The sequence below is a fragment of the Thermobia domestica genome, chromosome 2, assembly GCF_964235325.1.
Source record: "Thermobia domestica chromosome 2, izTheDome1.hap1.1, whole genome shotgun sequence".
NCBI classification, from domain to species: Eukaryota; Metazoa; Arthropoda; class Insecta; order Zygentoma; family Lepismatidae; genus Thermobia; species Thermobia domestica.
The window spans coordinates 339,414,201-339,440,561 of NC_137455.1; the positions used below are offsets into that span (position 1 = coordinate 339,414,201).

Genomic DNA, 26,361 nt, shown 5'->3' on the forward strand with positions numbered 1-26,361 from the left:
TTGCTGAATGTACATTTTCTTTCTCAATTTCAAATTTTTGCCTTCGTTTTTACTTGTCTAACTGAATGTGAAAAATCAAACATTTGATTCGAATTGATAATTTCGATTCCAAATGAACGAACCGTTTCATTTGTATAAAATGAAGACGGCTAGAAATAAGAGTAGGAACAGGCGCACAAATAACAGTGTTGCCAGCAGCTCGACCAATATCTATTGACTCTGTCACAAAGAAAACTACAGCTTGACCTTTATTAATGTTACGGTTAGCAATTTGTAATTTTTTTTTGTAATACACAATAACAATAATAATAATAATAATAATAATAATAATAATAATAATAATAATAATAATAATAATAATAATAATAATAATAATAAAGCATATAATCTTTAGTCATGTAAAACTCGTAAGTGCTTTGTACGTCGCCACCTTCTTAGAAAATAACTGACTCTGTTTGAAATGTATTTTTAAATATAGCACACTACTCTCGAACCAAACTTTTAAAATATTTCATTTTGTTTAAAGTGCATGTCCTGAGAGAGGAAGAAAGAATCAAAATATATTTGAAAAAATAGACTATTTCACCTGATCCTCAAGTTAGGAAGATGCAAATCCTTACTTAAAAAAATCAATCATTAAAAAATTGTGACCACAAATCTCAGCACTTTCGAAAATTCCAGTACTGAAAGGAGAAGCTGGTCAGTTTCAGTAACATTTCGAATTCTTATTTTGGATTAACAGTATACCAATCGGGGGAAACAACTGTAACGACTGAACTGAATTTTGGAACATTATTAGCACTTGGATCGAGCTGGAATTTTATGATTTAATTGTGATTACAATACTTATCGGAAGGGAAGGAAGAGGCTTCAAATGTACCTTTTTAAAAATTTTCCTACAAATCTTCTTCTCTTGCAAAGAACCGACACATTTTAACTAAACTAGAGCACTATAAAAAAAAGCAGTCAACTAAGAAAGCAAAGCCCGTTCTCAAAGTATTAAAGTGACACTAATTCAAACCGATTTTTGCAAATAAAATAAACATGAAAAGAGAGAATGTCTTATAGTACATTTTTAATAAGTACAATAAAACAAATATTGAAGATTGACACATTAGCATTTATTGTCAGAACGTTAATGTAATTCATTAACTTAATTGGCAAATGCTTTGCCAGTGATAAGTGCTTTCGTTTTACATAATGATCAGTTTAAATTATAAAATTTTGTAATTCTTCTTATGTTAGTATGGTCGCTTACTCTGAGGAATGAATATAGACTAAAAGTATTTGAGAAGAAGATCCTGAAACGAATATTCGGACCCAAGAGAAACGGGAATGGGGAATGGCGGAAACTTCATAACGAGGAACTACATAATTTATACGGTTTACCCAACATTGTTAGGGTCGTCAAGTCTAGGAGGCTTAGGTGGGCGGGTCATGTAGCTAGAATGGAAGAAAGTATAAACGCTTTCAAAGTCTCGACTGGAAGACCAATCGGAAAATGACCATTAGGAAGACCTAGGCGGAGATGAAAGGACAATATTAAGATGGATCTCGCACAGATAGGAATACAAAGTAGAAACTGGATCCAGTTGGCTAAGGGCTTTTGTGAACGCGGCATTGAACCTTCGGGTTCCATAAGCCATAGAGTTAGTTAGTTAGTTCTTGTGTTAGTGTTTTTGCATTTTGAATTTAATACGGTTAGGGTTGATAGATTCTTGTGCTATAATTGACTAAATGTATTCACTAGCAAAAAATCCCTGTGTGTTACTACGGCCAATATTTTTCGTTCGTTTGTCCTCCTGCCAAAAAAAAAAAAAAAAAAAAAAGCCCATCTTGTGCAGGCATCTTAAAGAAGTACCCCACCCCTTGTTCTTTGAGTCTACGTCAAACATCTACTTCATTCACTCATCTCGCGAATCAGAGTCTAAGAACAAACATATGTCTACGGGTAAATTCAGAAATTAGAATAACTGGAGAAAAGGCACTATAAAATACCCAGTTTTTAACTTTTACACAAAACGGTAGTGACTTTTGTGATCGGTACGGCAAGGAATAGAATTTGATCGTTCCATGTGTAACTGCTCGTTTTGCTACTAAAGCTTCCTCCCTGAGATACTACCTCCAAATTATGTTAGAGTATATATATATATTCCATACTCAATATTTATAACTGCTGAATTGTGTTATTCTGCAGATAATTGTAATAATTTATTGTTTTGAGTACTTTGTTAATGTATTTATATTGTCATGTCATACATTTAGTATATGTACTGTGTAAAATTTTATCATTCGTTGTTAGGTTTGGTAAAGATACTTGATCATTGGTGAACAATGAATTAATATATAATCAAATGTGGCAAGGCAACGGGCTCAACCGTGGAGTGCTTACTTCTATTATTTCTGGTTCGGCCCCCACCCAAGTAAGTTGGTGGTGAATAACATCGTGTCCGTGGATTTCCTTGAGGTACTGCCGTTTCCTCCCAGCTTGAATTAAGTATAGATTGAAATTAAGCAGAAGGTTTCATTGGTCAATTGAGATTATTAAAGAAAAATGAAATCACAGCATAATTGTCTACGTGTGTTCACGAGTATGTATGTTCATGATAAGGTATACACTTTTCCAAAGAAGAGAAGATTGTACATTTGCTTTCACCTGACAAAAGAATGAAATTCTCAGGAAATTATGATTTAGTTCATACTTGTTGGCAACACTGCAACCGAAGGACGATCGAAGATAATGTGGATGGAGGAAAAGGGAGAAAAAGCAAATAGTTGAAGAACAGAGTGAAAAAGGAAAAAAAGAAATGAAACGAAATAAAATGAAGTAAGGGAAAATGGAAGAAAGAAAGAAATGAAATGGGAAATGATACGAGTAGAGATGATCAAAGGAAAATGATAGAACTTAAAACAGGTAATGCTAGTCACGGACCTTCAACCATCCAGACAATTACACTCGATTTTGACTTGAATTATAAAATATCTTTTTTTCTCTCTCTCTTTTCGGTTCGGTTGGAAGTCTCAAAGAACCAAGCATGTGTGACTAATTAACAGTAGAGCAATGTCCCCTACTTTACACGACTTCCGAGCAAGAGAAAAGTAGAACGATGGCGTCACTTTTAAGACTAACTAACCTTATAAGAAACCGAAAGCTTCATAGCAGGTAGGAACTAAGATCAACCTCAGTTAGGAATGTTGATTGAATTTGTTTAACAGTTCTTTACATTAGCAATTTGTTAAAAATTAAAAAAAAAAAAACTTGATAATCAAAATTGGTTGGTGATTATGACTAATGATAAAAATTGTGTCTGAATCTGTCATTTGCCTAAATATTAATTTGTAGCCATGCACACTGATCTAGCGAATAGCGGGTGCACCTTTGATTGTACGAGGTTCCGAGTTTGATATCCAGTGGGAGATTATTGAACACATTGCAGATCCCAACTTACATATATATATATATATATACATATGCGGAGCCATATATATATATATATATATATATATATATATATATATATATATATATATATATATATATATATATATATATATATATACATATATATATACATAGATCTCTATCTCATATAGCCCCAGTGGCTCCGCGTAGCGTAGTCGCTAACGCTCTCGCCTTCGGTGCGAACGGTCCTAAGTTCGATTCCCGGTGGGGCACACGGTCAAAAAAGTGTAATACGCTTTTTCGGGCCAGTCACCCTGAATGAGGTTTTCCTAGGTTTTATTCACTCACACCAGGCAAATGCCGGGGTGGTACCTAACTTATAGGTCCCAGGCCGCTTCCTTCCTTTCTCCGGATAGTGTGCTCGCCGAGGGACGTTATCCCTCAAAACGTGACGGGCTAAATGGCCTTAGATGCTGAGAGCCCAAAAATCTAAACTCCTCCTCATATAGACCCAGATTCCCGCTGCGGACACATGGTCCAGAAGGAATAACAGCTTCCTCAAGCGAGCCATCCTGAGTGAGATTTTTCCTGGATTTTCCTTATTTACACCAGGAAAACGCCAGGATACTACCTAACACAAAGATTTCGGGTCATTTCCTTCCTTCCCATTTCCCCGGATCGTGTGATTGGAGAGGAACGTTATCCCGCATACGTGACTAATTTTAATGATTATTTTTTTAATGTTTAATGATCCATTTGAGCACCAAGGCTATATGAGACATGAAATTACAGTTGTGTGAATCCAAACCAGCGTAATGCGTCAAATTAAACACAGAGGTACATGCACTAGCCATTAGATCAGTAGTGATTGGCTTTTTGTTGCCTTGCGTCTTCATCTACATGCATGTCTTTGATCACCTTTAGTATATAAATGCCAACATAGCGCGATTCGGTAAAATTATTCTATGATGTAACAGTAATGGTATACGAGATTATTTCCAAGTTTTTCGCTTTGACAGTGAAATATCGCGGCATTGGTGCTAAGCCTTTATAGCATATAGCGCCATCTATGGAAGAAATTATGTATCAGTTTCAGCTGTCTAGCTACGTTAGTTCCTTGGAGCCAGTCATTTGAATCAGCTACTGTGAGTTGAGCTTGCGTACTGCATGGCAATGCTCTAATACAAGGTTCTTTTAGCAAAGGCTACAGCCAAAGACTGTGGCTTTGAGTGACACAGTATCCACTTTACAGTTCAAATTCAGCGCTGCAGCCTTGGCAACAACATCCGTATGAATTACAGCATTGTTACGCAGTATGCGAGCTCAACGTACATTGATTGATTCAAATGGCAATTCAACGAACTGACGCAGCTGGACAGTTATAATTGAAACATTATTTCTTCCATACATAACACTATATGCATGTAAACGGCTCATTATCAGCAGTACGATATTTCAGTACCCTTTCGGAAGAGTAATACTCCCGGAAGTATTTTTTCCCGCGCTACCCTAGCCAGCTGTTTCAAGTTGGTCACAAGGTAGCAGCTGAGGTTAAATTTATATTATGGGGGTCAAGGTGGAACAAAATGAGAACTGCCGGCCTCCTAACCCGTTCCTTTTACTACTACTTATACTAATACTTCTACTACTATTTATACTATGGATCCGTATAGCAAACGTGCACGCGTAACGTAAGTAAATCACTTTTTTGAATATTATTTCATCTTATTTTAGTGAAAAAAGTGTTATGATTTTTTTTTTTAAAAAAAGCTTTCCTTGAGTCGCGTTTGAACCCACGCCAGAAGTGACTTGCATTACTAGCATGCTCGACTACGAGGGGCGACAGCATCTGGCCTTTTCTTTCTGCTATATGTATATGTTCCGTGGCGAGAAACGGATAACGCCAACTAATCAAAACCTGTGTATTTAGTTCCTACTTCCGGGAGCATTACTTCTCTGAAGGAGTCTTGATATTTCTAAGATCAGACCAGAAACGTTTAGAAAAAATTTCCTAGCTTAGGCATCAAACGTTTACGAAGGTCTTCCTCACACCATATACCTTCATCTATATATGTTCTTTTACTCTCTTTGCCCCAAATCGCGAAGGATTACTCCACTCTACAATATGTATTATTACCTAGGTAGACCCAACAAATAGCTTCTATGGATAAAATAATTGGAAAACGAAACAATTATGGCAGTAATAAAGCAAATCTCAAAATTGTCCAAATCATTTAAACATTATAAATTATATGTCAAACGAAAAAGAATATTTTAATATACGGCAAGTGATCTGGTGTTAATGATGAGGACTAGAGATTTTGTTTTCAAGCGTCCTGTTTTAGGTCCGTACTTACAAAGTATGATTTTCACGTGTTTAAAAGACCGTAATTGAATCTTCATATGGAAATCTTTCAAATTTTGCATACTTTATTAAAAAAAAAAAAAAAAAAATGACGCCGTAGAAAATTTCGTATTTCGATATTCGATAACCTTCCATCGGTAGATATCGAAGGTTACTTCTTCTTCACTGACATAAATAAGATGTAACAATGAGTATACCAAAGGTGAATTCTCAAATTATGCCAGTTTGCAGAATGTTCGATATACGTATATATATATATATCCTAAAACTGGTTAATTGTGGTATATCTGTGGTACTGAATGGAACAATTTAAGTCATTTTTGTTTTTAGTTGTTCACTTTGCGTACTTGTTGAATGTTTCTAATAACACATTTACATCTTCATTTGCTTATTATCTTCTCTGTTCTTTTGCAGGGGTTTTTCTGTGGTTGCACCTGAGGTTGCCGTGCCTGGTAAAACAACAGCTGTCTTATTAACATTGCATGGTACAGCACGCGAACCTGTTAATGCGACCGTTCGTCTTGTCTCGGACAAAGTCGAAGAAGTAACTCAACTTGTTGCTGAAACAACACAAGAAATTCAAGGTAGGTAATTGTGTCTCTTGTGTTCCATGCCAAAATATATCCAGTAATAATAATAATAATTGATACCAATAGAAACATCTACGAATAGTAATATGATCCATTATTATTCTTATTATTATAAGATGAGCCGTATTTATCCTCTTATGGTAACGTGTACTGTGAGAACGAGATCATAGCAATATATTTGCTAACGATTTGTTTTAATTTGACAGAAATATTTTTGATTGCTTTATAACACAATCTACTTATTTCCAAGCGCTTTGTCCCTTCATCTTTTATGCTTTTGCTGTCTTAAAAAATACAAACCGATATTAAATTTATATTCCTAAATACATTCAAATTGATCATAAATTAATAAACATCTAAGAACCAGATATCAGGCACTAGAATGAAAATAAACTCATGTTGATGAGCACGTGTTTTCTTGTTAGTATAGACTTGCTGTAACTCCGCAAAATATTTCAAGAAATTTTCTATACTCTTGACACACAAATTTCGTCTGTCGTTTCCTTTTTTTAAAACTCTCATGATTAATGAAGTTGTATAGTATGTCACAGTGGATGATGTACAGTACAAAGATATTGCATTTTACTACAAAAGTTTGGATTACAATGAGTGTGAATAGGATCAACTAGATCCGTATAGAGTAATGCTTAATACTTATTGTTGTTCCTTAATACTTGCTTGTCAAGGATAATTTCAAGCAATTTAACTATACTACAAGGATTCCTTAATTTCATTTTGAGAGAAGAAATGCATACCTTTATAAAAATGTCAAATGTGGAATTTGGTGAGATTTCCAGGTATTAATTGGACTAACGATATCAAACGGTTAAATTTTTATGTCTATTGTGTCATATGTGCTTCCACTTCTTTGATATACAGTAATTAATTGACTTGTTCATCCACACATCCATCCATCCACCTATTTAGTCGACAAAATATTGTGAAACAAATGTTTTATAACATTGAAAGACACTTCATTTATTTCTAGATACAATCATAGCTTATGCATTCCAAAAACTATGAAACTTTGAAATCTGACCTTTTACATACCAAGCATAATCTGCAAAAGAAGATTGTTGGTATTGGGTCGATATTTAAGAAATGCAGAATTAATAGGGACATTTTCAAATGGTCGTAGCTCACTTGTCAGTTCCAAGTTAGTCTAGACATGTAGAACAAGATGAACTATACACCGAATAGTATAAACTTTAGAAAATAAACTTATATGATTTGTGCACATTAAATAAGCCATCGGTTTAGGTTGAAAAGGAAAACGAAAGTGTAAAATGTCCATCAAATATGGTTCTTATTTTATCCTGACTCGAAAAATGGCATGGAATGGTATGCATTCAGTTAAAAAGAGACTATTACTACTCTTTAGACACATATCTAATATACTGCTGGCCAATAAAATTAAATCGTGGTAACAATAATCGAATGAAAGAATGATTACGGTGTAACGGACCAAAATTTTAGACTTTGTTAGTTACATACGTTTTTAATGTTTTAACAAATAACATAGTTTTCATCTCCTAAAATAGATAGTTCTATGACAAAAAAAAAAAAAAAAAAAAAAGGATTTGTAGAATTATTTATTTTGTGGCAAAGATGTTTTATATGCAGAAAGGCTATAAATATATAGATTCGGATTATTTTTAACATTTAACAATTATAATTATTATTGAATCTCTTTCCTTTTTACTTATGAATATTTTCATGTATTTGAATATTGTCATATGGTATAATTTAATGTTCCCTTTTAATAATAGCAAACATATGTAGAATGTTATGACTATGACTATGTTCTAACTTGTTCGAAGAAAAGAAGGAAAAAGATATACTGTTGTTGATTAGAAGAAGAAAAATTAAATGGATCTAGTTTGTTAACGACTGGATATAGTTAAAATAACGTTATTGTGACATGGAGATAATAATAAATATGTGTGAGTAAACTAGTTACGGGTCCCCTCAACTTATTCTTCTTTACCTCACCTTCAAATGTGATCAACTCATTATTTTGGTATATCTATATACAGGCGTAATAAAATGCAAGTAAGGAAATTAAGTTTTGACGTTGAAGCTGTTGTTCTTTTGATTTATAGAATCCTGAAGTAGTGTAGATATGTGTATATATTTCCTAACGTGTACTGGATGGCTGAAGGAGATATATGAGAGTCGACTAGTGATACTACAGGTGGATTCCACGTATAAATAATAATTCAAGTTCGAGCCGATGTTATGCCGAACTGAATAGAATGAAAGGTGTTGAATCCAATGTATTTGAATAATCACTCTGTTGACCTTGTCACTATACTCTCCTTCCGTACAGGTGGAAAGTTATTATACGACTACACACTTCCAGACTGATTTATTTTATGCTGACGTCGACCTGCTTTGTCTAACGAAAACGCCTTGTACTACGAATATAGATTATCGTCACTACAGTTAGGGATTATACTCTAAGACGAACTTGGTGAAGCGATGTCCTGAACCCTTTATTTGATGTAACAATTCTCTATGTTGTCTAATGAGAAGAGAGTATGTTATAAAATGGCGACCCAAAGCCAGTATTGTCGCTAGATGGCGCTGCAGTTCTTTAGATGGAAATTAACCGCTGTGTGGTGAGATGAGATGTGTTATTAACACGTACACAATGGTGAGAGGAAAGTTGAGGAACCCGTGCAATGAAGAAAAGATGACTCGGTCAAAAGGTGCTAATGGAATGGCTGGATAAACGTTTGGAAGAAAAGTTTTCCGTATTCGGTGGTATGAAGATTCTAATGGAGGAAATTAAGAGAAGTCAGGATGAAACCAGGAGAGAAATTAATGAATGGAAAGAATCGCAAAGAAATGAAAAAGTGGAACTGGAAGGAAAGATGATGATGAAAAATAGTGATCTCAGGAAGGAAAAGAGGAAGTAATTAACGAATACGAAATTGAGAGACAAAATTTGGACATCAAGGACGGAGTTGAGACTGAAGTGAAATTTGTAGAGTGTCATCATGAATGGTTGAATCGGAGAATGAAATGGCGAATTTCAAGAAAAAGAACAGCTCTAGAAGGAATCAGACATGAAAGAAATCGAAAACGAATAAGATGGAAAAGTGAAAATGTAAAAGATGTCAAACTTCAACGTAGTTGGAAAAGAAAAAGAAGAAAAGGATACAGAACATACATTAGTCAGAAAAGGAAGAAGTCAAGAAAATACAGGCGTCGTAAAGAAACAAGAAGAAAATCACCGGATGTGAGAGTGTTCCAAAAGAATGTGATGAAGAAGAGAAAGAAGATTGAGAGATTACGCCGGTTTAGAATTATCCAAATCAAGGTGAAAAGAAGAAACAAGAAACGGAAGAAAATGAAAATAATTGCCCGATGGAGTTACCTAATTAATGCATATAGAAGATTACAGTATGGAAGATACCATTTCCGAAAGACGTCAAACGTAAGAGGAATCATGAGGAAAAGGAAGAGGAGGAAAAAATTCCCTCTAAGAATTGGAGCTAAGTATAATAGAAAGCGAAAAAAGAGCTGTATCCTTGTAAGTGAATATTTTGTGATTTAATGTTTACGTTATTTGGTTTGTTAGGTTTATCTTTGTTATGTTTATCTTAGTTTCATTTAGTACGTCATGGCAATGGCCAATAATAATACTATAGGGCAGATGCTCTGAAAATGTAAATAGTTATTCTGTATTCTGAACCTAATTTGGTTGATCCTGATGTATTATGTTGTTACCCAATAATTTGATAAATCTTATTTTGCAACATCGATGGAGAAATGTAGGTGACAACATTAGCGTTTGATATTATGCCAAGTCTGATTGTTAGATATAAGTTGTTTAATCGATCTGATTGACAGCTTTCTTATATTAATCTTGAGAACTGTTATATGAATTGTTGAGATTTCTCTGAGTACAATGCGACGCTAAAATAGTTAACTGCTAATCCTTAGGTTAAGTTAAGGTTGATTGTGGTAATAGTTCGTTGTTTCCTATTACCTCATTGTTTCGATATAACAACACTTCAATGCCCCATGAAGTTATTGACCGAAAATTGTTTCCTATTATTTTATTATTTAGATGTGATAGCATTTATATGTCAAACGTTACTGTTTGTTTTTTTTTCAAAATGAGGAAACATGAATTATAAAATTTTACGGGACCATATGTAGTTACGACGTTGCCTAGAAATTGTGCGTTGCTCGAAGATTTAAGAGTAAAATTAGTAGTTTCAGAAATTTTAGAAATCTTAGGAAATTTAATCCTTCGCATGATTATCGAGCTGAACTAATGTCACGTTATAAAAGGGCTGATAACGTGAGGGTCTATTAACCCTTTAAGGACCAAGAAAAAAATTTAATCATATTAAATTTTTTTTCGATGGGCCGGCAAATCTGTAACGGACCAAAATTTTAGACTTTGTTACTTACAGACGTTTTTAATGTTTTAACAAATAACATAGTTTTCATCTCCTAAAATAGATAGTTCTATGACAAAAAAAAGGATTTGTAGAATTATTTATTTTGTGGCAAAGATGTTTTATATGCAGAAAGGCTATAAATATATAGATTCGGATTATTTTTAACATTTAACAATTATAATTATTATTGAATCTCTTTCCTTTTTACTTATGAATATTTTCATGTATTTGAATATTGTCATATGGTATAATTTAATGTTCCCTTTTAATAATAGCAGACCTATGTAGAATGTTATGACTATGACTATGTTCTAACTTGTTCGAAGAAAAGAAGGAAAGAGATATACTGTTGTTGATTAGAAGAAGAAAAATTAAATGGATCTAGTTTGTTAACGACTGGATATAGTTAAAATAACGTTATTGTGACATGGAGATAATAATAAATATGTGTGAGTAAACTAGTTACGGGTCCCCTCAACTTATTCTTCTTTACCTCACCTTCAAATGTAATCAACTCATTATTTTGGTATATGGGGAGAAAAAAGTTGTTGGGGAACCAGCTAGTTAATGTCAGAATGACAGAATCTAAAGATAAAAAGACTGTTTCTGGGAATATTGAAACCCAGGTCAAATACAGATGTAATTGTGATCCTCGGAGGTCTACAAACGCAGCATTATCTGGAAGTATACAAGTGTCACCTGAATTAAGATTCTTGGCAGAATGGTTGGATAAACGGCTTGATGAAAAATTTTCGGAATTCGCCGGTATGAGAAATATTATGGAAGTGATAAAAAGGGTCCAGGATGAAACCAGGAGAGAAATCAAGGAATGGAAGGAAGCGGAGAAGGAGGATACTATCAAATCCAGTGAAAGGATGATAAAGTCAGGCTTCAATAAGAAAACTTGTTCAGAGGTCTCGAAAGAGGTTAAGGGACAGTGTGAAACTAGAAACCCGTGGATGATGAAGAAGAAAGATAAGAAGAATTTATGTGAGAGAGCCTGTGAAACACAAAGAACAAAATTGCTAACTTCAGTGAGACTGAAACTCCGAAAGAAAACAAGAAAAAGATGGTATGACATTGTTAAGAGACATCGAAGGAGGAAGAGAAGCGGAATCCGAGAAAATCCGTGGAAGGAATTGAGCCGTAGTCGAAAAAGGCAGAAAATAAAATCTAAAAGGACATGTATGTTTTCGAAGGAAGAAGGGAGAGAAGTCGGGAAAAAACAGCACGGTGTCTGGAAGGAGAAAGGACGACACTGGAAAGGAAAACCAATGAAGAAACAAAATAGGAAGAAGTCTGCTCTATCTAAATATGAACATAAGTGGAGAAAACAGAAAGCTAGGGGATGCAGTTGCTTGAGAAATAAGACGGACATTGAAGAGTTAATAGCAGCTGTGAACATTTTGAAAAGACTGGTTTGGTACTGTGTACAGAAGAGGAAAAGAAAGAAAAAAGTACATATGGCGAGATGTAAAACTTTGTAAATAGTGTTAATATAGTATGTAGATAACTCGTCTATTCAAGATGTAATTATGTAAATAACGGTAGGAACTTCGTAGATGAAGCTAATTGTAAATTCTATTATATCTAGTCAAGTATAATATGACATCAATGTGGTCTAACACATGAGTAGAGATTGACGTAGAATTTGTCAAGTCAATTAGTGAAAAAGATGTAGTAGATGGTAGGATAGTTGATTACATGTTGTTTAAGGTAAACCGCAATGATGAAATCTTTACTTACTTGCATTGTATGTAACTTACGTAGGTTAGGGATTGTAATGTAGGTTAGGGATTAGGAATTACGGTTTCTTAAACAAATGATAATTCGAGATATTGCCAGTTTCTTTGAACCTAGGTTAACCCTTTAATGCCCAATGTAATTCAGAACGAATGAAACTTTGAAAAAAATTATAAAACATTATTTTATAATTTTTTTTATGATGGGCCGGCAAATCTGTAACGGACCAAATTTTGGCCTCGCTCCGTTACAGACATTTTAGCGCTTCACTAAATAGTGTCATTTCATCTCCCGTAATAGTTATTTACATAAGAAGAAAAATTTAACTTGGAGAATTATTGTTTATTTCCAAAGATGTTTTATGTTCAGAAAGGCCATAAATCTATATCATTCTAGAAGAGATTTCGTTTATTTTAACATTTAAAATTTGACTTATTATTTAATCTATTTCCTTAAAATTATGAATATATATATAAACCTGATTATTGTAATATTCTACAATATAATTATGTCCGTTTTCGACTGTTGTAAATATATTTATGATGTTAGGTTTATAATCCAACATATTAGAAGAGAAGAAAAGAATATACTGTTGTTGATTGAAAATTATAAGATAAGAAAAAAAGATCTAATTATACAACGACGAACTGAACATAGTGAAAAACGTTAAATTTGTGTAGTTCACTGATTGATAAATCTTGAGAAAATTTGTATATTCCTGTTAATGATTATTATTGATCAGTGTCCTGTGTATTTCTTGTGACATGAATAAGATGGAAGCTATGTCTGAACAAATAAGTTTCGGGTCACCTCAACTACTTCATCTCACCTTACGATGTGCTAAGTGATCATCTAATACGTACTTATATATGCATGCGTTCGTATGTAAATTAAACAAATGCAATTAAGTTAATAAAATGCATATAATATGATCTATTTGTGATGACGTCGAAACTGTATTTTGTTTTGTTAGTTGAGGCTTGAAGTAGTGTACCGTAAATTTGTATTTGGTCTAGGAATTAATTCGTGCGGGTGGACAAGAGATGGCGCAACGAACGGAGCGTCCCACAGTTCCGTGTATCCACACATGTGTTGCAAACCCCTGTCATTGCGTATCGTTCGTAGTATAGGGCAGTGGATTAAAGCGTCAACAACACCAGTTTGTAGTTAAGTGAACATGGCGCAATTTGTGCCTGATAAAGTGTTTTTGCGGGGTGTCCTGCTGCATTACTTTAACATGCAGAAAAGTGCGACTGAAAGTCATCGTATTTTGGTGGAAGTGTATGGTGACCATGCTCTAGCTGAGTGAACGTGTCAGAAGTGGTTTGCACGGTTTAGAAGTGGTGATTTCGGCTTGGCAGACCAAGAGCGAGCTGGACAGCCAAAAAAATTTCAAGACGAAGAATTGACAGCATTGCTCGAGCAGGATTCGTGTCAAACGCAGGAACAACTTGCAGCAGCATTAGGCGTTGATCAAACAACAGTCTCCAAACGCTTGAAAACCATGGGAATGATTCAAAAGATGTCACATTGGGTTCCACATGAATTGAAAGACAGAGACGTTGAAAGACGAAAAACCATTTGCGAATTGCTGCTTCAACGACAGAGCAGAAAGGGGTTTCTGCATCGAATTATTACGGGTGATGAGAAGTGGATCCATTACGAGAACCCTAAACGAAAAAAGGCCTGGGTGAAACCAGGTGAACCAGGTCCATTACAACCAAAACGACATATTCACTGTGCAAAGGTTATGCTGTGCATATGGTGGGATATGTGGTGTACTATGAGCTGCTGCAACCGGGTGAAACTATGAATGGAGAACGTTATCGACGACAATTAATGCGTTTGAAGCAAGCTCTGGCCAGAACACGACCAGAATGGGAGAACAGACATGATAAACTTATTGTTCTACATGATAACGCTCGCCCACATGTCGCGAAACCGGTCAAAACCTATTTAGAAAATGTCGGATGGGAAGTTTTACCCCACCCGCCGTATTCACCAGACGTTGCTCCTTCGGACTACTACTTGTTCGATTGCATGAACAACGATTTGATTGGACAGCGGTTTACTTCTTCAGAAGATATCGAAACATGGGTCTCTGACTGGATCGCTTCCAAGGATGAGGACTTCTTTCGCCACGGAATCCGTACATTGCCTGACAGATGGGCGAAAGTGGTGGCTAGCGATGGACAATATTTTTCTTAAGGTATTTATGTATTTTGTGTTTGTACTACAGCTTCAATGTGTGCGTACCAACCGCACGAATTAATTCCTAGACCAAATATATTGTCTGATATGTATGAGATGGCTGATATGAATATAGAGTCGACAAGTGGTTGTATATATGGATTCCACCTATAAAGAATATTTTGAGTTCGAGCCAAATGTATGCCGAACTGAATCAGATGGAAGTTGGTGTTAGAATCCCGAATAATAGTAATCACAATGTTGACCTAATCTTAAGGATCGCCGCTATATATATATATATATATATATATATATATATATATATATATATATATATATATATATATATATATATATATATATATATACAGATAATTTTAAAGGTGAATGTACGCTTAGTTGCAAGTCTACTCCTATATAGTTTACGTCATTTACAATCTATTCTTTAAGAAACGCTGTATAGTATAACATATAAAATCACCATAATTGCCTTCAGGGGTTCCAATCCAGAGCGAACCAGGAAACGCGATATCCGAAATCAACTTCTATATTTTTTGAATTCTTATAACGGAATCCTAGTAAAAGTGTTTTTGCTCGATTTTCTGTTTCCGGTGGTTGGCATATTCCTCGTTGGAGAGGTACACCAGTTTTTTACTTTCGATTCTGGAATAATTGAGCATATCAAGATTATGAATCATCTTTTTCCATTATGTTGGCTCTAGTAGTCACAATATTGCAAATATAGAGTGTTTAATTCGACGAAGGAGAACATGAAGTGAAAGTTTTTGACGATCTTGCAACACTACCGACCAAGAGCACATATGCTGTCATTGATACACCAATTGTTAGCGTTGCAAGTGACCAGTGTGCGCACGGACAAATCGATGTTATCTGGTGTGAAGAATGTTTGTCTCACACTGCTTCTGACTGCGCACGATAGACGTCTGCAGATGGAATAGTATCAAGTACTCGACGTATGGAACACCAAGTGGTATGGTATTCTCTACTGCAATATCATGAAAGTCTCTACCATGTTTGACAAGAGACCTGGCTGACTTTTGACACTGGTTCAGCTGTCGCGAGGTTTACTTCATTCCGTTTCCATTGCCGTCTAATATCATTCATTAGTTTACCGATTTATCGAAGTGAGTGTTGTTCTAGCTGTTATTTATATGTGTTTCTTATATTTTCATTAACAACTGTGATTGGATTAGGTAATTTGAGTGTAATCCGTGGTATAGTAGAAGAATAAGAGTGATGTCACTGATTTTGGTTCTCTGGTAGTATCTCATTTGCATTGTAAAACAGGACTGAGAAATACTTTTCCCTCGCAAATATTCTACACATCACAACGATTCTAGACACACAATTTATATATAGGTAGCAGTATTTTTGAAGGTAAATAATATTTGAGCACATGTAACCGGGACTGCTCCTGCTGAGACCAAGTTTAAAAAAAAGGAATATTTGGGGAGGAAATTTCCCCATTTATCCCAAATGTTTCTCTTTTCATACATTATGAGTGCACGCGCATGAAACTTGTTTCATTCCGAAGGGAGTGACTGTGAGACATGATACTGTACTAAATAGGAGATCCTTCGTTGCTAAACGGTTAGCGTACGCGTCTTTGGCATAAGAGACCCGAGTTCAATTCTCGGCAGGAACTCATGTGATTCGGTTCACACGTTAAGCTATATGTCCGCGTCTCATACAGCCTCTCTGCTGAAAGAGACATTAAGGTGGATCAATAGGTGTTCTCCGTGCTATGCTAAACGCTACTTGAATAGTGCGGCGTTGCCAGGTAGTTTCGAGTGTTTACCGGTGCCAGATAATAAAAGAAGTAATCATGGAATTCTACTTGGATACTTAGTTTTCGACCCTTACCGCAATTCACAGCTAAGTTCCGCTTCTCGAACTGCAATGCTAGAATCCAGGAATTAAACATACAAATTTGGCAACGCCGTATAATGGCGTTCTGCGCGACTTTATTCTCAAAATCTAGTTCCTTAAATGTAAATTAATATTTAAATAAAATGTGAAACATAAAACGAAAAACGGTCAAACAATATATCTATTTTGTAACAAGATCGTTACTTTAAAATACTTTACACATTCAAATAAACATTTCATAAAATTGAGTACTTCTAGTAAGATCTAACAGCAAGTGCTATCTTGTGTGCTCATTGTGAAACGAATCGAATATTTTCTTTTATTTGTTACCTTTCTCGATATGAGAAGATACAACCAAATGAATCAGTGCCCTGTGTTGTAGCTGAAACATAACTTTATCTTATAGTACAATGTTTATAATATATAACGTTTAATTGCGTAGTAGTTAAGGAAATACTGACTTCCGGAGGTGATCCACCTTAAACTAAAAATCAAATTAAATCAAATCGGAAAAATAGTACTGTGTTTGGAAACTTTTATTTTATATACTCTGTGCTTCCCTATTTATACATGAAACTTGGAATTGTCAAACAGGATTGAGAAATAGTTTATCCCCTCTAACTATTCTAAGAATTGCAATGAAACTTGGCACACGAATTACGTATAGGCGCAGTATATTTGAAGGTACATTATATTCGAATACAAGTAGATGGAGCCACTTCAGAGGGAACAAAATTTCAAAAGAAGGGATTATATAGAGGAAAATTTCCCTTCTTCTGAACATTACGCACCCATTTGCGTCATTCTGTTTAAAAGCTTGTTTCATCCTGAAGAGAATGGCGTATAAACGCTGATACCCAAATGATTGTTTCTGAAGCAGTAGCTACTTGACTAAAAGTCAACATCTTCCTCGAAACAATTCAAGAATCTAAAAAGGTTGATGAAGCTGACCAACCATCATTGTATATATGTGGTTCTGACGCTTGTTGTTCCGTCTACACTTCATGAATGAGTCAATTTTGTATCAATACAACAGTGGTGCCCACTCCACCTCATGTCCATGACGCACTCCCCCTCAATTGTCTATCCGTAGGTGTTCTTCCATGAAAAAAAAAAAAAAACTTTTTCGATTAATTTTACACCCCCTCAAACATATTTATATAGATTTTAACCCCCCTCAAATATTTCAATGACGCAGTTTGCGTCATAACCCCCCTTGTTGGCACCCCTGAATACAATGTCTTACCGCATACGGCACGCAACGTCGGCTTATTGCTGGGTGAACATCATGTTTGGTAGCTTTTTGTGCCTACACGCTCATTCTACGTTGGCAACACATTGAAACAGAAAATTTTGTGATACCACTGGAAAACATCTACCGTCACTTTCTCTCAATGCCTCTCAGTGTCGGAGGCTCTGAGTATAGAAAAATACAGGCAGGGAATAGAAGATGTAAACAGCAAAATTATCACCGGCTGGACAAAATGGAGAGAAGTGATAAGAGTATTGTGTAACTGTAGGGTACCAATACGGCATCAAGGAAAGGTCTACAAAACAAAGGAAAGGTCTATAGTTCGACTTACCACATTATATGGAGCGGAATGTAGGACAACGAAGAAGATAGGGAAACAGGAGTTGCACGTCACGAAGATGAAGATGTTGATGGATGTATGGAATGACGCGGAAGGACAAAATTAAGAATGAAGTGATCCGAGGAAATAGGAAAACTACAAGGATATATACTGTAGTTGTATCAATATGTAAGAAGAAAAAATGAAATGAAATCTTTGAGTTTTACGTCCCACGGTTATGCCGGTTAGGCTAAAGGAGACGGTGATGATGAGAGATGAGTGAAATGGTGGAATGAAGAAAGTGGGAGGAAACGGGAGAACCCCGAGAAAACCCACGAGCACGGTGTTTGTCCACCACAAAGTTCACTTGGCGGAGGCTGGGATCGAACCCGGGACCCCAAGCACCAGAGGTGAACGCTCTACCACTGAGCCACCGCGTCCCCAATATGTAAGAAGAAAACCTTCGAAATGCATTACTCAGAGAAATGCCAGTCTGACAAAAGAAGTTGTGAGATCTTGTGAAGAACGATAGTGCAGTGCGGTGTCACGGTTGACATGAAACAAGATAGAAACGGGGAGGTGGAGAAAAGCGATCCGTCTCCAGCCCCAGCTAACTGGGAAAAAGGTTTAGCAGAAGATTGCTACCTAAATTTTTGCTGTTATTGTAAAGACATTAAAATTAAAATGTAGTAAAAACGTTTAATACTGAGTGAACTGTTTAGCACCTGTTGGTGTAGAAGAACAGTTTTCGTGGTATTAGGGCTATAACAATGAGTTTCGTTAATTAACAACACAATACTAATAATCACCATCAAAGGTATTCTTCCTTTATTGGCAAATCACTTGTCGCGACTGAGAAGCTTCCTTGCTCCACGATCTTCAGCTAAAATCTTCGTTTTCATATGCGATTTCTTTTGTTTTAATATCGTCCATCAATTTTTGCCTAATTCACAGGCTCCTCTCTTTCCTGACACCGTAATTCATAATACAGTTCCTTTGTAGCCAATGCCTCAAACATTTTCTCTTCCCAATAATATCTAAAATTGTTATTTTCTCTCCCCATCATTTCTAACACCCTCATTTGTTTAGTCCTCATCGATCCAGCTAATTGTCTCCATTCTTTTCCATACCCATATTTCGAAAACATCCAGTAATTTTCATTATTTTTGTGTAATGTCCATGTAACATAATACTCCACAGGAAGCATTTTGAGTTTCTTTCTCAACTCTTTATCCAAGGTTCCACAAAATAGATATTTTTCTCCTAAACACTTCTTTTTCCATTCCTATCCTTGCTTTTATTTCACGTTTACACTTCATATCATCACTAATAATACTACTCAAGTATCGTATACTAGTCACCTGTTCTATTTTCTCCCCTCCTACTTCTATATTTGATAACGACCGCTTCGTTCCATGGCTTTTGTCTTTCTAACAATTATTTTCTCTCATATTCTTCACAACTCTTTGTTAAGTTTTCAATTGATTTTCTTTTCAGATTCTTCAACCATTCTACCTCCAACAGAAGTGCCGCCTTCATTTTGCAGGCTCTTTTTCACTATCTCTTCTACATAGATATTAAATAACGTTGGCAAGATACAGTATCCCTATCCATCTTCCCTTCCAATTGCACTCTTATCATTCTCTCCCCTATTCTAATACTCACTTGTTGGTTCATATATAATTTTCTTACGAGTCTTCGATCTTTCCAATCTAACCAAACCTTCTTTAAAGCTCGTAACATCAATTCCCAATTCATATGGTCAAAATGATACTTACTTACCCACCCAAAGCTTGATTCTGATTTTTCGCTAATCACAGACAGTTCAAAGGTGGCGTTAGCTGGCATATTTTTTTCAAGAAATTGACGGTAAACGCAATATTATTGGATTTTGCAGTAAAACTCTAAATAAAGCTCAGCGTGCGTATACTACAACTGAACAGGAAGCTTTAGCGATAGTGATTTCTATTCGTAAATGGGGACATTTACTGTATTGTAAACATGTCAAAGTGTATACAGATCATAACTCTTTAGTGTATTTACGTAAAATTAGAAAATTGGAATTCTCGTTTAGCTCGTTGGAGTCTTGAATTGCAAAGTTTTGACTTGGAAATTATTCATATCCGTGGAATTGATAATAAAGCCAGTGATGCTTTGTCACGCATCGTTTTAGCCCCTAAAACTGAAACTCATACGGTGAATAACCTTGAAACGTTACCATCTTTCTTAGGAAATATGACCATATAGGAGTTAATTGAAAAACAACGTGAGCACTCAGAATATAACTCAATTATTGAATTTCTTCAAAATCCTAATGACTCATATTGTAAAGTGAAAAACAGGAACCTCGAAAAATTTTATAAACTTGAAAATGGTGTACTTCTAAATAAGAATTTTCATTTCCCAGATTCCTGGAGAATTTGTATTCCACCTTCATTAGTTCCTATTGTTGTAGAACATATGCATTGTAAGCGAGGGCATTTTGGAATTGAAAAAACTTTTGGTTTTGTAAACGATATTTGTTATTGGAAATCAATCAAAGGTATTAGTAATTTCATCAACGACTGTATAGTATGTAAGGAAACAAAGATAGAAACTGCACCTCCGCAAGGCCAATGGAAAGTATTACTGTTAACAGTCCCCGTCCACTTGTTTCAATTGACATTTTAGGACCATACGTTTCTTCTTCATCAGGTTATAAATATGCATTGTCAATCATGAATGTTTTTACTAGATATTATACTCTGTACCAGGCACGTAGCCAGGATTTCGCAATAGGGGGGGGTCCGTGACGAAATACTGTGATCACCAGGTGATCATCATTCTAAACTATTTTACTGGCAACATATATTCGTTCGTTTAGCCAGGATTTCGTTATGGGGGGGGGGTCATGGAATACTGTGGTTACACACCAGGTGATAGATCAATTTAAACTATTTTACTGGCAACATATAGATATTAGTTTGTTAGGACATTCAGCCTCCCTCCCTCCGTTTCCTCCACACAAAGCTCCTCATAAGAAAGTAATCAAACGCTTGCTGTAGCTTTATACTGTTCACGTTGATTAATCTTTTTCTCGTTTCTTTTTGTTTCATCCGTCCTTAATATTTTTCATTTCTGGATCCGAAGGCGGGGGGGGGGGGTACGGAGCCCCCGGACCCACCCCTTGGCTACGTGCCTGTCTGTACCCAATGCGAAATGCCGAGTTCAAATCCCAGTGGAAGTGATAAAATTCGGTGATAGCTAAATTTTGGCCCAAACTTCTTTCTCAAATGCTAAAGGTAATGATGACAGCAGCTCTGACTATATTTTGCCAAATTTCAGAAGTCATAGCCCTTTCTAAATGTAAATATTTACGTCGTCCACCTCTCTCTGTACAGACCATGAGAATCCAAGGGCCGTGTGCAGAGGAAACAGCTGCAGGCTCTCTTGAGTTCGGCACTCATGGAACTGATGTACTCAGCCTCCTTCACTTCTACAGATGGATCCAGATACCTATCAGCGACGAGGTCTTTATAGCTTTAGGAGCCTATTCAATAATGGGTATCTCGTTAACAGGTAACCAAGAAAAATTAAGATTATGCAGATTCTAGGAGAACTGAAGCAAACTTTGTGAGAACTCTCGGACCCTCAAGAACTCCTGTTTACATAACCATTTGAAAGAGAGTGGGTGAGCTTCAGAGCCACATTAGAACAAGGGTAGATCGAAGATAAAATGTACCCCCCGAGGAATCAAACCTGGGCCATTCAGGTGACAGATTCATTACGATAATGTTGCTTTCTTTGCTAATAAAACTTTAGGAAGTTTATTATTGACGAGTAAAGATTTTGTATGTAGTTGTCGATATTATGAAAGAGTATTTCAGTATTATTATTATTATTATTATTATTATTATTATTATTATTATTATTATTATTATTATTATTATTATTATTATTATTATTATTATGCAGTCTGCATTTCACCAGGTCCTCGGAATAATGAGGTTTTTCTTTCTTCTTTCCTGATTTTAATTTTGGGCCTGGGAATGTTTCTTCCACTTTCTCGATTTTCAGCTTTCTCTTTTAAGTCCCAATATTTTCTTCCGTTTTTCAAATCGTCAATCACTTGTGTTCTTCCTATTCCTCGCTTTCCTTCCATCTTTCCTTCTATGACGCTATGAAGAAGACAATTTCTTCGCAAGATGTGTCCAATTCAATTGGACTTTCTACGAAGGATGGTGGCTAGAAGCGTCGTCTTCTCTCCTATCCGTTTTAAAACATCATCATTTGTTTTTCTCTCTGTCCATTTTTATCTTCTCTACCTTCCTCAAACACCACATTTCGAAGCTCTTCTATTTTATTTCTTCTCTAACTTCAGTAATGTCCAAGTCTCCGAACCATAAAGTCCAATAGTATTTCAGTAGGAAGAAATGAAATAAAATTCATATGTAAAATTAAAACATTACCTCAGTTAATAGAATAAGTTTTACTAAGATATGAACAAATAGAAAGAAAGAAGGGATATTTTTTTTTAAAAAAAGTAATAACTTGGCAGTGGGTTAAATTTTTTTCTTTCTTTTTCCTCTTTTCTTTCCTTTTTTTTTTTAAATGCTGATTACATCCTGTTATATCAATTCTTAGTTTCCTGAATGCTAACAGAGAGAAAATCTTTGATTTCATTTTTTTTTTTCAAATGTTGCGAAATGAAAATCAGCAGGAGACTTTTGCACCCAAAAAGAAAGATCCAAGAACTGAAAGAAATATCAAACAATTTGTTCCTTTTTTTTAACTTTAACCCTCCCCTCAGCTCCGTTTCTCATACGCTCCCTTCTCGCATTAATATAAACCCACGAGAGAGAGAGAGACTTTGTTCGATTAAAAAAAAAATACTAAAAGTAAATGCTTTGGACACAGAAGCTTCTAAATAGAAACGCAAGATTAACAACGGTAAAAGAGTTTGGAAAGCTATGAAAATGGTTCTTGAAATTATTAAAAAAAATATATATATATCTTGCTCACATCTGGAAATGACACACAGAATTGTATAACTTTAAGGCATTAAGCTAGTTACTTTTGATTTGTTTATTTATTTATTTTTTTTTTTTTTTGTGTCTCTCTCATTTTTATTTTAGAAGAGATATAACTTAAACTGCCTCTCTCTCCTGTCAAACTTTCAAAAACATGTTTCTTCATTTCAAATACATTTTGAAATAACTAAAAATTGATTTTTTTTAACAAAAATGTTATTATTCTTTTTGGAATTAATCAAGATGTTAAACCTTGCTGGAAATTGTCATTTGACAATAATTATTTTTATATAATATCAGTCATTTACAAGAAAACTCGCGTTAATGTTTTCTGTTCTTGTTCTTGCTACGAGTTTGTGAATGGTAAATTTATTTTACGGCTATGATGTTCCTAAGTTTCAATAAAAGTTCAGTATAGATAATTATTTAATACTCAACTTAATAGAATAAGGTGTCTTTAAAACAGGCGCTTACCCCGACTTTTTTTTTTCTTGATGGGAGGGATTCAAGATTTGAGAGGTCCAATACTACAGGGCACTAACTACATTTATGTACGTATCAGAGATGGGCACCCTCACTCATTTTTGCCCTCAAGAGGGCCGCCTTCACCCTCACTCACTCTCATTTCGGTAGATGAGGGTGAGGGTGTCTGAGGGTAAGTGTGAAAGAGTCAATTGAGGGTGAGGGTGTCTGAGGGTGAGGATGAGAGAGTGAACTCAGGGTGAGGGTGGCTGAGGGTGACTGTGAGGGAGTCAACTGAGGGTGAGGGTGAGTGAGGGTTAGCAAAAATGCCCATCTCTGGTACGTACTATTGAACGGATATTATTCTGCAACCGAAAAAACGACAAGTAATTGTAACCTACATTCCACCTACATTTTCAGAAAAAAATGACAGCATTAAATTGTTTTATAAGAAGAGAAGTAATACAGATGAAGTGCACGATCATAATCTTCGTGCTACATAAATAATTTCGCTACTAAACAAGTGAGTTCTTTTGTGGCTAAGCGGTTAGCGTACGCGTCTTTGGCGTGGGAGACTCGGGTTCGATATCCGGTGAGAGTTCGAGTGGTTCGGAATTCACGTTAGTCAGTAGGTCCCGTCTCAAATAGCTGCTGAAAGGGACGTTAACTCAACTCAACTCTACTAAACAAGTATAGTTTTAAGAAATTGTGCAAATATATATTGACTTAGGAAATTTTCTGGATAAAGTGGACCCGCCCGTGGATGCGCTCCTGCACTAAAACCTTTAATCTATTTAAAATGTTGCAGTTAGAAAACTGTTAATCACCTTTGAATGGAACGCCTTACTGTAATTGTATTGGAATGACATGAAATCTTAAGTTTTATGTCCCATGGTTATGCCAGCTATGCTAAAGGAGACGGTTACGGTAATTGTAGTTACTTCAAGTTAGCAATTCGCGAATGTTCAAAGTGGCCTTTCTCTGTCCACACGGTATTCATTAGATAGTCGAACTATTTCCCGATAGGTGTTGGTGAATTGACTGATGATTGGCGGGAAATTTCAGTAGCGTGCGTCGTTTCTGCAAACTACACTCTCTATTTCGAACGTTTCAATCAAATACGATTAACTATTTTTTTAAATGTAGATCGGTTTGAAATTGGATAAAGACTTGGGAGACTTCCTGTATTTTCTTGAATAGTATTGGATAGGTCCTTATATTTCTATAGATTGTGAAAATTGGTTTGAATAAATGCAATATGGCATCTTAGTAGTAGAGTGTGTACCATGTAGTATCCCGCCACAATACAAGAATTATCATTTGATTAGTCCGTAAGTTTTCTTAAGAAAAGTTTTCATGTCTAGAGTGAAAAATATATTTCACCTTTGTCTATACGATAAGCATGGATCTGCGAAACTGTCTGAACTGGTCTTATGGTCACTGGTTGGCGCTGATGCAAAAGAACATTTTAATGAAAAATAAAGGGCGAATTCCAAAACATATACAGCTATAAAGTTCAATCTACAAGATCGATATATTCGTATAAAAGCGAAATTGATAAGAATTATTTATTAATCTTTATTAATCGAATGCATTAGCAGAAAACTTGAATCCTGTTATTAGAGAGCTGATAATTACATTCTTGTAAAGGGAAGTAAATTCCAAAATAATAAGATAATATTAATAATGTTCAGGCGTAATGTCACGTTGAAAACGTAATTAATTCTCCAGTATCTTGCCACTTGCTCATCAAATTACCGTATTGTTCCGAATATAAGTCAACCCCGAACGTAAGTCGATTTTTGTTTTTAGGACCTCTTTCAGAGAAAAAAATATACACCCGAATATAAGTCCATTTTTTATTTGTGTAATTAACAACTTTAATTGAGAAAATACTAAAATTCTAAAATACTAAAAATACTAAAATACTAAAATCTGTAACGAGTGAGTTAGAGAAATACAGGATGGACTTAGTAGGAGTTCAGGAAGTTAGGTGGGAAGGAAATGGATCTGAGAATTCCGGAAATTTTACGTTCTTTTACGGGGAAGGAAATAAAAATCACCAGTTAGGAACAGGGTTTTTCGTTCACAAACGAATATTACCAGCAATTAAACGGGTTGAATTTGTTACTGACAGACTTTCTTTTATTACTCTTAAGGGACGGTGGTGTGATATTATTGTTTTAAATGTACATGCTCCAACTGAAGATAAGGGTGACGATATAAAAGATAGTTTTTATGAAGAAGTGGAACGGATATTTGACCAACTCCCGCAATACCATATGAAGATTCTATTAGGGGATTTCAATGCGAAGGTAGGACGAGAGGATATTTTCAAACCGATTATAGGGAACGAAAGTTTGCATAAGGAAAGTAATGATAACGGTGTTAGACTCGTGAACTTTGCAACATCCAAAAACCTAATCGTGAAGAGTACAAAATTCCCACATCGCGACGTTCATAAATACACTTGGACATCACCAGACGGAAAAACACATAATCAAATTGATCACGTTTTAGTAGATAGAAGAAGACAATCTAGCATAATTGACGTCCGGTCGTTTAGAGGGGCTGATTGTGACACTGATCACTACCTGGTAGCAGCGATAATACGGGAGAGATTATCGTTGAATAAAGGTAATACTCAATGTCCGAAAACGGAGAGATTTAATTTAAAGAAATTAGAAGAGAACCAGGTAAGAGAGGAATACCAGATTGAA

At 35.4% G+C, this 26,361-nt stretch overlaps 1 protein-coding gene across 1 annotated transcript in view; it reads left to right on the forward strand.

Annotated features, from left to right (window-relative positions):
- The window catches only part of LOC145678735 (C3 and PZP-like alpha-2-macroglobulin domain-containing protein 8), a 1,617,316-nt gene that overhangs the window by 607,983 nt on the left and 982,972 nt on the right, over positions 1 to 26,361 (forward strand). Inside the window, exon 4 of the mRNA XM_081749186.1 lies at positions 6,183 to 6,352. Coding sequence (XP_081605312.1) covers positions 6,183 to 6,352 — 170 coding nt within the window. The remainder of the gene's footprint in view (positions 1 to 6,182; positions 6,353 to 26,361) is intronic.